At 38.8% G+C, this 14,819-nt stretch overlaps 1 protein-coding gene across 4 annotated transcripts in view; it reads left to right on the plus strand.

The window, feature by feature from the left end:
• LOC137331368 (disks large homolog 1) overlaps positions 1-14,819 on the plus strand; it is a 371,837-nt gene that overhangs the window by 220,913 nt on the left and 136,105 nt on the right. For 3 of the 4 annotated variants that reach the window (XM_067995121.1, XM_067995123.1, XM_067995124.1), the window contains exons 5-6: positions 1,818-1,916; positions 6,157-6,210. In XM_067995121.1, the coding sequence (XP_067851222.1) occupies positions 1,818-1,916; positions 6,157-6,210 (153 nt within the window). The remainder of the gene's footprint in view (positions 1-1,817; positions 1,917-6,156; positions 6,211-14,819) is intronic. The other variant, XM_067995122.1, reaches the window with a different exon arrangement.

A 14,819-nucleotide genomic window follows, 5' to 3' on the forward strand; every position in this document is an offset into this window, starting at 1 on the left:
GGTTTAGATGGAAATTAACGAAGCCACTGCACTACTCAGAGGAGCAGGGCATTCTCCTGGTGTCCTGGCCAACATTTTTCCCTCAACTAGTAGTCATTAATCTCATCACTGTTTCTTATATCATGCCACGTGCAAAATGGCTGTCGTGTTTACCTCTATTAGTTATTGCACTTCGAAGTAATTCATTGTTTGTAAAGAGCTTTGGGATGTTTCTGAAAGACCTGTTAAGACACTATATAAATGCAACCTTTCTTGCTTGATTGAAGCCAAATGTCCACTGGCTCCCGTAGGAGGAAAAAATATTCAAAATTGATTGCATTGGATATTTCACGGAGTAAATATTTTAAAAATAAATATTATATTTTGAAAGTTGTATTGTATTTGTGCAATCCATCAGTGACCGCCCCCACATATTGAGATAATTGCAGCCAATATGTTCAAACTCTTCTTTTGAGTGCTGTTTTTAAAAATGTTTTGGGAGTACTAGATGCCGAGTGCAACACTCATACTAAATTTCTGATTAAAATTAAAATGTTGTATTGATGTATGCTGGTCGTAAAACCCTAATAGGGATTAGAATATCTGTTTTTAAAAAGGGTCAAGTTTTTTTTGATGCATTTTTAAAATCAAATGCACAATTGATTTAAGGTCTGATTTTAAGACCCACTTTCTGTTGCTCGTTCGTCCCATCCATGCTCTTCCTCCTTGTTTTCCCTTTTCAACCCCACAGTGCTTGCATCTCATATCAAAGCATTCAGCTTGAAGACTGGAGTGACAACAAGAAACACCATAAGGAAGATTCATGAATAGGGAATTTTTTTTTGGAATCTAAAGCTAATTGAAAAATTACCACCGAGTAAACAGTATGACCAGATGGGAGAATTTCTGTTGCCTTGCTGTTGAAGCCATTGCTCTGTTTTATAGAAGCACTAGCCACGTCTGGTGTAAGAGCACCAGTACTGCATGAATAATGTATTTTTGTGGATATTAATGTCAAGATCAAATATCTTGCCTAAGTTCATATATTTTCCACTTCCAGTTTGAAGTTTAAATTGATCCCCTCTTCAAATACTTCCCCTCCTGGGGAGCATAGATATTTATACGGAATGCTACGTTTTGCAATGGTATTGTTCTGTTGATGTTTCAAGCTTTTTAAATCCTCATCTTAATCACTAACCTAACTTAAACACACATTCTCTAATCTTTGAAATCGAACATGCATCACAGAGGAAATTGTTTTCTACTGTCCAATAACTTTTAAGATAGTTTGATTTTAATTGCATTTGAAACCTGATTAGTTTAAATTGGTTAATATGTCAAATATAAGGAAGAATGTTTTATTCCAGCCCACCTTGAATGCAATCAGAGAATAAGACTCATAAAATCTAATTGCTTTAGATCGCAATTTCACTTTGAGATTATGGATATATATTTCATATTGTATTTTAGAAGTTGTGCTGCATTTGTGCAAAATCTTGCATGTCTATGCAGTTGTACCTTTGGGGGCACAGTGGACCTGGTTGGGAGAAGTTATTGATTTTCTTACCGATGGAGATAGTCGCTATTTGAACTGTAAAGGAATGCCTGACCATTTTATTTTGAATGTTCCCCAATTTGATCTTGGTTGGCATTTCATTTTTTCTCCTCAAAAAAAAAACCTCTCAAGATCTTACCAAGTGTTTTCACTCAATTTTTATTGAGTTTGCCATTAAGCAGTAAGATTTTGGTATATATTTATTGTGCTCAGAGATAGATTTGCTTAAATGTTTTGCTATGCAGTTGTGTGTCTTGAAATTTGATCCCTTGCTATTGTTTAGCAGATAGAGGCTACTCCTCCCTCTACTCCTGTAATCCCTGTGATCCCTGTTATGCCAGTCCCTGCTGATGCCAGTATCTTCTCGTCTGACAGTCAACAGGTTTTGTTCCTTTTTCTTTTTCTTTTGAATGTTTTGATTTTGTTGTATTTTCAAAATTAATTTTGTGCATTGTGTAATCTTGTATAATGTTATTCTGTAGATCACTGAGTAGCTGTGGTGAGCATATGGAACCAAGGAGACATGTCAACTTTGGCTCAAACTATAACTGCACCAGTCTGGAGTTAAACAGTTCCCTGTTTCACTTGGGTGTTTACCTGCTGGTTGTCTGGCCCTTTCGTTCTAATGATTAAATTGAAAATATTAATAATCTCAATAATCGTGCTTAGTTCCTCGAGTTTATGAAAATCTCAGTTGAAAATCCAATTTGCTCTATGGTTCTGGCTGCCCACCTCAGGAATATGATGAGAGGCAAAGGTTTTACAGAAAGACTAGTTTGATCACAGCAACAATCAAAATCTGGTTCTGTTGAGGTTTTATTTGAAAACAGATTGAACTCAATGTACAAGTTAAGTCTGTGTGATGGGAAAGTACAAATGTTTTCACAAATCAAACCAGTGTAGCAGAATTTAGAGAAGGCAAAGATGTGAACAAGAGTTTGAAACCCTTGAGCAAATTTGTTGGGAGTCCTACCAAAAAAAACGGCTGCCCATGCTGTTGAAAGACAGTATGTAGAATTTTAGAAAGTGGATCTGTTCAAATATATCTTAATACTTCCTTGGCTCGTTCCCCTCAGACTCCTATAGTTCTAATATAAATGATTCAAGTCAGGGATGTCCAACCTGCTGCCCTAGAGTCAGATGTGACTCCCATGCCGTGGCAATCTGTCCTTTGAAGCTCAGGCAGTTCAGACAAATTGCACTTATGTTTTGAATTTGCTGATTTTTCCTGTTTGAATTTCATGGGCCTGGAAGTTTGGAAAGGGCTGTTTCTCAGCCTGTTGCCTCATTGGTGGATAAAACTTACATCAGAACACCAAGATCCATTTGTACTAGAAACTTGATATATATGCAAATTGATAGGAACAAAGATTTAAGCTTGAGACATGACTTGCAGGGCTGCATCAAATAGACCCATGAGGACAAAAGCTTGGCCACCCGTTATTCAAATCTCTCAGTTGTTGATGACATTTTGCATCCTAAAAGAAGTACAGAGGAACAATTTTAAAAGAGCAAATTACTTTCATTTTCTTTACATTTAAATTTCAAATTATTTAATTTTTAGCACCTACATTCTCGAGCAAAAAAAAGACTAAACATGCCAAAAGGATTACATAGAAACGTAGAAACATAGAAAATAGGAGCAAGAGTAGGCCATTCGGCCCTGCTCCGCCATTCAAAATGATCATGGCTGATTGTCTAACTCAGTACCCTGTTCCCGCTTTTTCCCCATATCCTTTGATCCCTTTAGCATTAAGAAAGATATCTATCTCCTTCTTGAATACATCTAATGACTTGGCCTCCACTGCCTTCTGTGGTAGAGAATTCCACAGGTTCACCACCCTCTGAGTGAAGAAATTTCTCCTCATCTCAGTTCTAAATGGCATACCCCGTATCCTGAGACACTGACCCCTGGTTCTGGACTCCCCAGCCATCGGGAACATCCTCCCTGCATCTAGTCTGTCTCGTCCTGTTAGAATTTTTTATGTTTCGATGAGATCACCTCTCATTCTTCTAATGAAATGTTTAAACATTTACTCTTGCCCCCTTTTCTGGATAAGAATGTAATTTTTCATGAAGGTGATCTTGAAATCAAGCTTGATTGACTATTTCCATTTTACTCATGTGCCAGTACTTGACTGCTTTCTTGTCCTTGCAAGCAGTATCAGTTCCTGACTATGTAACGGAACTCAAAAGCTATCTTGATAAAACTCCTAGCAAATGAAGGTTTTACTTCAGTAGCTGGCTTGGAACAATTTTTGCTGAATTACAGCATTTAGTTATTTATGTTTGTATCTGGTTAGTAAATATTGATTTTAAAACTTTTTGCAGAATATGATGAGTTCTAAAAATATCATCTTCAAATGAACACTTTCTGATGCAGCTGTTAAACAGTTTTGTCCATTTTTTTCAGATACTTGGAGGAGGAACTTTACTGTAATAACTTTTGCAGTATTCTAATGAGTAAATGCATTGGTTATAAATATTAATTACATTTGGCCCAGATAGGTGGAACAAAGAAGATTTAACTGAATTATTAATACATAAAAATTCCCATTTCTCAAAATGCAAGAACAGATAAATGAAAATACATTCCTTATATCTTCAAAAGGCTCTATGGGTGAATTATTTATATTGAATTTTTCAACAGGGACATGTCAGTCCGAGGAGTTTTTGTGTTTTCACTGATTCCACCCCCTCTTGCATGTCTCACACTATTTTCATATTGAGAGGGAAGGCAGGTAATTTACTCCCTAGCCTCTGCCTTTTGCAATCACTAAACAGCTGTTAAGAATTGTGCAAAGTTTAGTTGCCTCTTCTCTTTTCTATATCCGTCCCTCTGAGAAAGCACTTTGCATCCACTCGGTTCTTTCCTTGACTGACTCTGCTCGAATTCAGTTCAAATCCAGTTAGCTTAGCATCAGCAGTAGACAAATTTTAAAGTCTTGAAGGATGTAATTAAAGAGAAAATAGTTGGAAGTAGCCGGCACGGATTCCAAAGGGACGATCATGCTTGGAATTCTTTGAGGAAGTATCAGACATGGTAGATGGAGGGAATGCAGTGGATGTAGTGTACGTGGATTTTAGGAAAGCTTTTGATAAGATTCCACTTGGGAGATTACTGGAGAAGATTAAGGGGTAAGGAGTTAGGGGGGAGGATGGCGAACTGGATTAATAATTGGTTAGAAGGGAGAAAACAGAGGAATGAAAGGCAGTTTTTCAGAGTGGTTGGAAGTGGGTAGTGATGTTCCTGAGGGTTCAGTTCTGTGGCCACTTCTGTTCACTGTGCATATCAATGATTTGGATATAGGTCTAGAGGGAGTAGTGTCAACATTTGCAGATGATACTAAAATAGGAGGTAATATTTTTAGAAAACCAAAGGAAAATGCAAAAGAATATTAAGATGGGTGAATGAGCTAAATAGTGGCAGATAGAATTCAATGTCAGTAAGTGTGAAGTGATACATTTTGGTTTTAAAAAAAAACAATAGTTATACTCTGGTGCTTTGGAAGAGGAGGGGAACTTGGGAGTACAAGATTGCAGAGCATTAAAGACAGCACCTCGGGTTGATAAGGCTGTAAAAAAAAAAGCTAATTAAAATTCTAGGCTTTACCTTGAGGTATAGAATATAAAAGCTAAGAGGTAATGATGAGCCTATATAAAACAAGACTTCAGAGCACTGTGTGTAGCATGGGGCTTCACACTATAGGAAGGATATTAAGGCTTTAGAGAGGGTACAGTGCAGATTCAGAAGGATGCTGCCTGGTATGAGGAAATACAAAAACAAAGACTTGAAAAATTAGTTTTTTTTGTTAGAACAATGTAGATTACGGGCTAGTATGATAGTTTTTTAAATTATGAAAGGATGGGACAGAGTAGATATAAGCAGACTGTTCACAGCTGTTGAGGGGGGTCAAGAATGAGGGCCATAGATTAAAGAATAAATGTAAAATTTAGAACAGAGGGCAAGAAAAACTTCTTCAGAGAGTTATGAGACTGTAGAATTCACAACCAGGGTTAGTGGTTGAGGCAGAAACTGTCTCAACATTCAAGATTGGATTGGATAGGTGGTTGAAGGGATGTGGGGACAGAGTGGGTAAATATGATCAGAACTATTTGCTCGCATGGAGGGTAAATGCTGACACAGACCGGTTGGGCTGAATGGCCTGTTTCTGTGATGTAACTTCTATGTACTTCTAACTCTGTATCCTAACAAAGCACAGAGCACTAGTTCAACAAAGTGCTATGTTCACTTTGAATAGAATTCTGATTTAAACTGGAAAAGCTAGAGAGTCACATGAAGAAAAATGTATAAACCTGCTATTTAAACAATTTCCCAGCCAGAAATGGTAGGAAGCTTAATGATTTAATATGGGATTAGAGTAGACAGGGCTGATGGCCGGCGCGGACACGATGGGCCGAAGGGCCTCTATCCGTGCTGTATAACTCTATGACTCTATGACTCTATGATTTTATGTTGTAATTCACTACTATTTTTGGCCACTTTTGAGTGGTAGAGAATGGCTGAAACCAATGCAATATTAAGCTTCAAATTTTAAAAATCAAAATAGGTTATTTGCATTTCTAACATGTTGTGCCTTCTTGTTCATCTTTCTTTAAAGGCTAATCCACCCCCGGTTGTGGTGAATACGGATAGTTTGGAGTCTCAGCCTTATGTAAGTTGTATTCAGTTTTCAATTTTGCTTCTTGTATGTGAAAATTAACATTAAAAAATTGGAGTTTAAGAAATAGAGGTCTTCTGGGCAACCAGCAGCGGATGGGCACCGACCTGAAGGGCCAGTGAGTATTTTAAGATACAATCACATTCTTTCTGCATTGCTGCTCCATGAGGAGGGAAATTCTTGTACAATCAAAATCCATCTTTAGCGGTCACCATTTCCAGTTAAAGTTCTCGATTTGTGAAGCCAGCAGTTTTCATTGCAGAGCAGTGGTTTTGTGAGCTGGCAGTTCTATGGTTTAATATTTAATCTAGATACGTTGTTGACTTAAGGTGCAGGTGGGGAGTAGCTTCATTTTAGGTGTGCTTCTCAAGTTGACTAGCTGTATCTGCCTCTCCAGCCACACAGTTTTTTCCACAGATGATCAATGTCCTCTTTTTCAGATAAAATAGCCACGTTAAATTGCTCCTGCTGCAATAAAGACAGCTTGAGTGTAACATGAGATATTCAGGAAAGGAATGCTTTTTATAAAGTAGGGATTGTCATCTGTGACTGGTTGTTGTTTTTTTTTGCTGCAGTTTTCCAAAAGATGCTATGACAAATTTCACAGTAATCACCACTTTGACTGTTAGATTCTTTCGAACTTGGTGCGGTTAAAATCATAGACTCGTGGAATGGTTGCAGCACAGCAGGAGGCCGTTGAGCCTGTGCTGGCTCTTTGTAAGAGCAATCCAGTTAGTCCCATTCCCCTGTTCTTTCCCTGTAGCCCTGCAATTTTTTCCCTTCAAATATTTATCCAATTCCTTTTTGAAAGCCCCGATTGAATCTGCTTCCGCCACCCTTTCAGGCAGCGCATTCCAGGTCATAACTACTCGCTGCGTAAAAAAGCTTTTCCTCGTGTTGCTGTTGGTTCTTTTGCCAATCACCTTAAATCTGTGTCCTCTTGTTCTCGACCCTTCTGCCAACGGGAACAGTTTCTCTTTATTTTGCAAAGCAGATTACTTTAGGGAGATTCTCCGAGCAGTTTCAGTCTTTCGGGCTACATGGCTTAGAATCAGAATATCCACTGCTAGACATTTTTTTACCCCTCTTTGTGAAACTCATTTTTTTATGGTGTTTAGGGATTGTATGACGTGAACTCATTCTACGAAAGCTTTTTTAACAGTATGTAATTGGATGACTTAGCATAAGCTTTGCATAATGTTTGCAGACTTATCTAATTTTATTTCAATTCTACCCTTTCTAACCGCTATAGGAAGAATATGCTCTGTGCCACAGTTAATAATTTCTGTATTCTATATGATGATTAATTTTATTCTTGGTAATCTGCCAGTTATTTTGTGCCGTGTATCCTCAGATTCTATGTTGCTGTCATTTTTGTTACCATCCTTCCTCTACACTACGCTGACTTTAATGTCTTCATAAAAGTCGAATGTTTGAATATTTTTAAACAGCAAACAGGATTTCATTCTTATGGGTTGGTCATCTAAGCATCTCAATTTAATTACCCACTGCCAGCTGCCTCTTGCTCTTAATAATTTGATGTACTTCAACATTAACTTGGAATACGAGCAGCAAAGCTACACTCTATTCTCTCATGAACAGTATTATTACAGTTTCTCCCAAGTCTTCCCATTTTCCAGTAATCACTACTGTCACTATAACCAGACATCGGTCCTCGTTACAGTTGTGCTCAGTTGCATCCTGTTGTGCCATGCAATGTATATTTTCTTTTAAGAACTATCAGCTGTCACATATCTTATATAGTGGACATACCTTGTATAATGGTGTGTACCTCTGGACCGTTGAATGACACCCATTTGATATGGCCTTTTGCAATTTGTATCCAGCATCATGCCATTTCCACTCATTCTCGCTAAAATTCCAAGTTGATGAGGTCTTTGTCAGTTCTCAGCTCGAGTACAAAATGGAGTGGCAGAAAGAGAATAGGCGATGCACATCCCACAGGTTAAGGCAAAGAAGTAAAACTGATGTTGTCTTCAGTGGAGAAACCCATGACCCAGACTGTCATTTTCCCCTCTCAAGTTGGTGAGTTACTCTGATTGTGCCACCTTTTGAATAACACAGACTGCCCTATTACTCCATGGCTTGATGTAGGTGGCTAGAAATGAATGAGTTGCATTGTCCTGTTTTGGCTGAAGTTGGATCTGTGAGGATTAGTAGTTTTCAAGATGAGAAAAGGGTTTGGCTGATGGAAGCCACCTGAGATTTAACTTCACCCATAATAAGCACCATGGTCCCATGCTGCCAATCAGTTTACTGGAGTGGTGCATGGAGCAACCTGCGAAAGATCTGTGCAGTGTCATTCCATCCTTAACTTCGTTCTCTAATAATTTTCTTGAGCCTCTCACTAAAACCTTCCCTTGATGGTTTGTGTCTGCTTGTGTTTGTGTGCATTTTACAGATGTCATTAAAATTACTGTCTTGTTCCATATATCATTCATTTTATTTTTAATACTTCCTCCATTTCTCACTTCTTTGGTACCCCCCTCATCATTTACCAAATAAGGAAGTGAGTGGGCGACCTGTCAGACTTGCTGTCAGACTTGAAACTGGCTGCTAGGATATATGTACGACGATCTGAGAACGAGGTTCCCCCACCCACTTGTAGAATGAACTAGTTTCTCAGACTGGTAACATTGTGGAAAATGTGAGGTGTTCGCTCGTTCCAGCTGTCTGAAAAGCAGTTTTAGCTGGATTAGGAAATTAGCTCTAATGGTAAAATTGAAACCAAATGCCCAGATGCTCACCCAAATGGTGATTGGACAGCATCAGGATCATCATTAAGTATTAAATCTAATGAGCTGTCCTCTCCATATTCTCCCTAAAATGTTAAATCAGGAAGCAATCATTGACATTTTTGACAAATATTTCACTCTTGCCCCTTTTTAACTTTGCTGCTTTCCAACAGATATATTAATGAACAAAGAGTTAAAATCCCCTCATGATAACACTACACTTCTGCTTTTCTTATTTGATCACCAAGTTTCCTGTTTTGCTCAACCTGTTGCCCTAGAAGCCTTTAAGATGCTTAGGATCGACTTTGGGCCAGCTGCCCCCAAACTATTTCAGCAACTTTCTACTGACCTCTGTCACATTTGTGTCCTCTTTTACTAATAAATCTATACCCCCTCCCTTGTCACCCAACCTTTCGTTTCGGACTCCTTGTATGCTTTCAACTGCCTTTCAGATCCAACCAACTTGGAGATGCCTATAATATCTAGATCCTTTAATGTATGCCTGTAATTCCAGCATTTTATTTCCAATACTTTTAAGCATTAACATAAAAACATTTCAAGGCATTGTGACTTTTATGGTTCACCCTAAGTAAACTGTAAGTACTCCCATTAGCTGCCGTGCAGTTCTGATGGGACTACAAATAGTATGAGCTATGGTACTTCCTTTCTTAACTAGTTTAAATATCTCCCAATGGTACTTTCTACATTCTGACACAACCTTTCAGCCCCCAACTAATTCAAATGAACTCCATCTTTCCTGCAGTTTTGCCACCCCCCCCCCCCAACCTAGTAATTTGTCCTTGTGTCATTTCCCTACTGGTGTGTTTTTAAAGCTTTTCATTTCCCCCAGATCATGAGAAAAGTTGTCTGACAGTTTTAGAAAGCAAAAGAATTTTCACTGTTTTAGTAGTTTTAAAAACAACTCACAGGTTTAACTTGAGTATCTAATAAATTTGGTTTTGTTCAGTAATGTTAGCACAAGAAGGCCCACCACTACCATCTCAGGGCAACTAGGGATGGCCACTCAATGCTGGCCTTGCCGGAATGAATTTTCAAAAGTTTTTAGGTCTTCACGTAGTGGGGAATGGAATGTGATTAAATCTTTACCCAAAGGTGTGTGTATTTTAGTGAGCATCTCTGTACAGTGTGTGAACTGCTGTTCCAGTAAAGCGACATTAATCAAACATTACAGCATATTAGAATCATAGAACCATAGATTTTTTTTTAACATTTTCATAGGTCACTGCAGTTTGATAAATATTTCCCTCATTTACCGTACTTGCACAAATACAATTGCTATGACATTTCAAGATGATGATCCATCATCACCTTCTCGGGGCAGCTAGGGATGGGCAATAAATGTAATTTTGCCAACGTTGCCCATATCTTGAGAAATCAAAATTAATAAATAAATCTTTGCATATAAAATGGGGGAGCAGCTTGTTGCCTTGACACTCCATCTGTTTAGGATGTGGATTTTTATTTTTTTAAATAAGTCATGAAATATATAAAATTTGAAAAGCTTCAAATAATTTGCAATTTTCTTTACCAAATATCAGCAGCACTGTATATTTCTGCTTTAAACATGTTTAAATTTAGGATTTTATTAAAAACCTCCCTCTCTAAATTTGAGACACACCTGCTCCCCTGACCACTCGACTTTCCCTCCGAGCCCCCCCATTCTAGCTGACGTTGTTAATGGTTCCCTTTTCCTTTAAAACAGTCGTCATCATCACTCTTCAAAAAATCCACTCTCAACACATCCATCCTCTGCAATTACTCTCCCATCTCTAACCTCACTTTTCTTTCTTGGGTCTTCCTGGTCTATTCCTAGCTCCTGGGAATCCCTACTTGATTCTCTTCAGTCTGGTTTCCACCCTTCCCTCAACACTTGAACTGCCTTAGCCAAAGTCAAGAATAACATCCTCTGACTCTGACCTCTCCATAGCATTTGACACAGTTGACCATGCTATACTCCACCATCTACTCTCTTCCATTTGCTTCAGACTCAATTGCTGCAAAGCTTTCTCTTTCTGCTAGCCTCCCATGCTGTGCTTGCCTACATTACAACAGTCGCTACATTTGAAAAGTATTTAATTGGTTGAAAAGCGGTTTGGGACACCTTGATGACATGAAAGATACTATATAAAGACAAATTCATTCGTTATCAACTGCAACTTGTCCAAAACTCATCTGCCCAAATCATGTTCTGCACTTAGTCACACTCAGCTTTGCCTCACATTTGCACTCTAACCCCAATTTATTCAATTTACATGATTCCACACCTACCTATCTGAATGAAGCCCACACATCTCCAGCAATAGCTTCTCATCCCTCCCTTGCATGTTCACCTCCAGAGTTCCCCAAGGATCTATCCTTGGCCGTCTCTTCCTCACCTGTATGCTGCCCCTTGACATTATCTGCTGGCACGGAGTCGGCTTGTATAGCTTGCTGATGATACCCAGCTCTAACCCCCATCACTTCTCTTGACTCTACAGTGCTGTCAAACTACAAGTTATAGATGAGTAACCACTTCCTCCAGCTGAACATCAGGATGATCAAAGCCATTATTTCTTCCCCCCCCACCCCCCCCCCCAACATATTCTGCTCTCTAACTTTCCCTGTTCCTGGCCATTCAAACTAAACCAGACAGTGCAAAACCTCAGCGACTTGTTAACCCAGAGCTGGGCTTCAAACAAACACTACATTCAATTCATCTCCAAGAGTGTTTATTACCACTTCCACAACATTGCCTGCCTCTGTCCATATCACACCTCCACAATCTAGCCCCCTACCCTTTTGTCATCTCCAGACTCAATTACTCCAAAGTTCTTTCTCTGCTGGCCTCCCATTCTCAATAAATTCCAATTTGCGAAAAATGCAGCCATCTATATCCGGTCCTGCACTAAGTGCAGCTTGCCCACTCCCTCTATCCTCACTAACCTACATTGGCTTCCCATCTCCCAATACACTAAGTTCAAAATCCTCGTGGCCATCTACAAATCATTCCACGGTCTTGCCCCCACCCTCCCTCAAAATCTCAAGTCCTGTATCCCCCTCCCCGTACCCTCAGGTCCTCAAACTCTGACCTTTTGTGCATTTCCCCCCTTCACCACACGATTGGTAACAGAGCCGTCAGCTACCTCGGCCCAGGTCTTGGGCTATTTCCATAATCCATTTACCTCAAAACTGCAGCAAATATAATGTACATTTATCTTCATATTTCTGACTAGGTAATATTTGAAAATTATTAGGTGTCTACAAAATATAAGATTGGATTTTGTAGTATTTTGCTCCAGAGGGCTGAAAAACAGGTTGAATGTTGAATTTAGTTTTAGATCCCTTTGGTTCACTTACTAAAGTGAAGTTAGGGTTTTAGACAATCTGAGGTAATAAATGCATGAATTTTATTTTACGTATAGCTGTTTTTAAAACTATTATTCAAAGTGATGTTAGGTTTACCATGCGACTGCTGGATGTAACCACCTGAGAGCTCTGTCCCAAAGAAATTCACGGTGGTCAACAGAACCTGAACTAAGCTGTGCACACAGAGAAAAATCAGTTAATTCCTGAAGATAATTGGAATAGATTGTGATTTCTATTGTCTGAAATCCTCATCTATAAATGCATGACTGACAGCAATGTGAATTCTATTGGGGGCACCCCTTTCTCTATTCCACTATTTAAATTAATTTGCTTACATCCCCATCTAAAGTATCCTATTCCACAATGAGACACCAGGCAGGAGATCTGTTTCTGGCTCACTGCACATGTCATTGTAAGGAGAGAGGTATTAAACTCACTCAATCAGTTTCTCTTTTCTCTTCAAAGTCTCAGTGAAAGCTTCTGTCCTCATTTCATTTCCCTGACACTTCAGATTTCAGTTGGCAGCTGACAACATTGGATGTGTTGTTTGTGTGGCATGTCGAGATATAATCATTTTAAAAATAATTTTCTGAAGCATTTCATCTGAGAAAAGTTAATAAATTTTATGTTTGCAATGTTGTGTTTGCACCATAGAGAGAGTGTTTAAAATGGTATCTGGTCAAGAACGTCTCAACTATCCAATCAAATGCACTTTTTAAAATACAGTGACTGGATATTGTGAATCTTAGAGGGGTCCACTGTCAGGTAGTGCTGAATAAATTAAGTGTTTTTTGATATGCTTCACTGTGTTCAGTGCACCATACAGAAAATATCAAGTTGAACACTGAAATGAGGCTCTCCCATCATTTCTCTCTCAATGACTCAAGTGTACTCAACACTGGGATTTTGGGTCAGTTGCCATTAGCTTGGGCCAAGTTGTTTCTAAATCCCACTGTTACTTTGTACTGCTGAATAATTCAGATGTAAAAGGACTGATTTAAGCTGGCTCTGAAATTCTCTTTGGAGCCAGTTTAGTAAAATGCTAAACACAGTGCAGCACTCTTGATTCATTAGATAAATGTGGCTCTCAGTGATGCTTTGTGGTTATATGCAATTGTCCAGCTAATCAAAAGCTAAGGTTCTTTACAAAATGATGTTGTACAGTATTAAAATGATCAATATGCTGCCTTATGGAATATTGGGAAACAGGTGTACGTTCCCACCATTTCCTACAGTGATCATGTTCAAGAATAGTCAGAACAGGAATACCAGATATGATGGAGAAGGAGCATTCCTACACCAGTTCCATTAGCTGCTTCCAACAGCAACTGCAAGCGCTCCACAACTGGTATCTGTTATCAAAGCCTCTAGACTAAGCAAGAGTACCATTTATCATTTTACCATCAACTGATGATATCATCAACCTGCCACTAAAGCCAGAGTTGGGTGAGATGCTGTTTCCACCTGATAGAGATAAATCTGCAGCGCCCTCACTGGAAACTTCTCAATACTAATGGGGAGGTAGTCATTATTTCCATGAGCTCATAATGCAATTTGTTTTGTATCATAGTAGGTATAGCACAGGAGGAGGCCGTTCGGCACGTCGTGCTTGTGCCGGCTCTTTGACAGAGCTATCCAATTAGTCCCATTCCTCTGCTCTTTCCCCATAGCCCTGTAAATGTTTCCCTTCAAGTATTTATCCAATTCCCTTCTGAAAGTTTATATTGAATCTGCTTCCACCACCTTTTCAGGCAGTGCATTCCAGACCACTACAACTCGTTGCATTTAAAAAAAACGTTTCCTCATGTCACCTCTGGCTATTTTGCCAATCACCTTAAATCTGTGTCCTCTGGTTACTGACCCATCTGCCACTGGAAACAATTTCTCCATATTTACTCTGTCAAAACCGTTGATGATTTTGAACACCTCTATCAAATCTCCCCTTAGCCTTCTCTGTTCTAAGGAGAACAACCACAACTTCTCCAATCTCTCCACATAATGGAAATCACCCATCCCTGGTACTATTCTAGTAAACCTCTTCTGTTTGAAAGAAGTTTTGCTCCATATCTTTCCGCTGTCCCTCCATCAGCATGACAATCCTGTTCTAATCCTGTGTCAATCAGTCAGCTTCATTAAAGGCATCCCTCTTCTGTGATTATTTCTGTCCTCCCTTTTTTGTTGACGTTTTCTCCTCATTTTCTTGGATACCACACTCCATAGTTTGTTGGTAGACCGATTAATACAGGTTTATCCCTTAACCAATTGTGTTGCCTACAAGTATCTGTTTCTTTGCTGTGGTAGATACAACTTACCTAATTTACAGTGTAATCAGCATTAATATTGTATTGTACAATACCAGACAAGAGTAAGTGAACATTTACCAGGTATTTACTATACATTACTGTCATTAAATACAGTGCTTTTTTTCTCAGCTGCTTTTGATTTAAGTTAAAAGTAATTAGGTCACAATGCAATTTGTCA

This window comes from Heptranchias perlo, chromosome 13 (genome assembly GCF_035084215.1).
Source record: "Heptranchias perlo isolate sHepPer1 chromosome 13, sHepPer1.hap1, whole genome shotgun sequence".
Classification (NCBI taxonomy): domain Eukaryota; kingdom Metazoa; phylum Chordata; class Chondrichthyes; order Hexanchiformes; family Hexanchidae; genus Heptranchias; species Heptranchias perlo.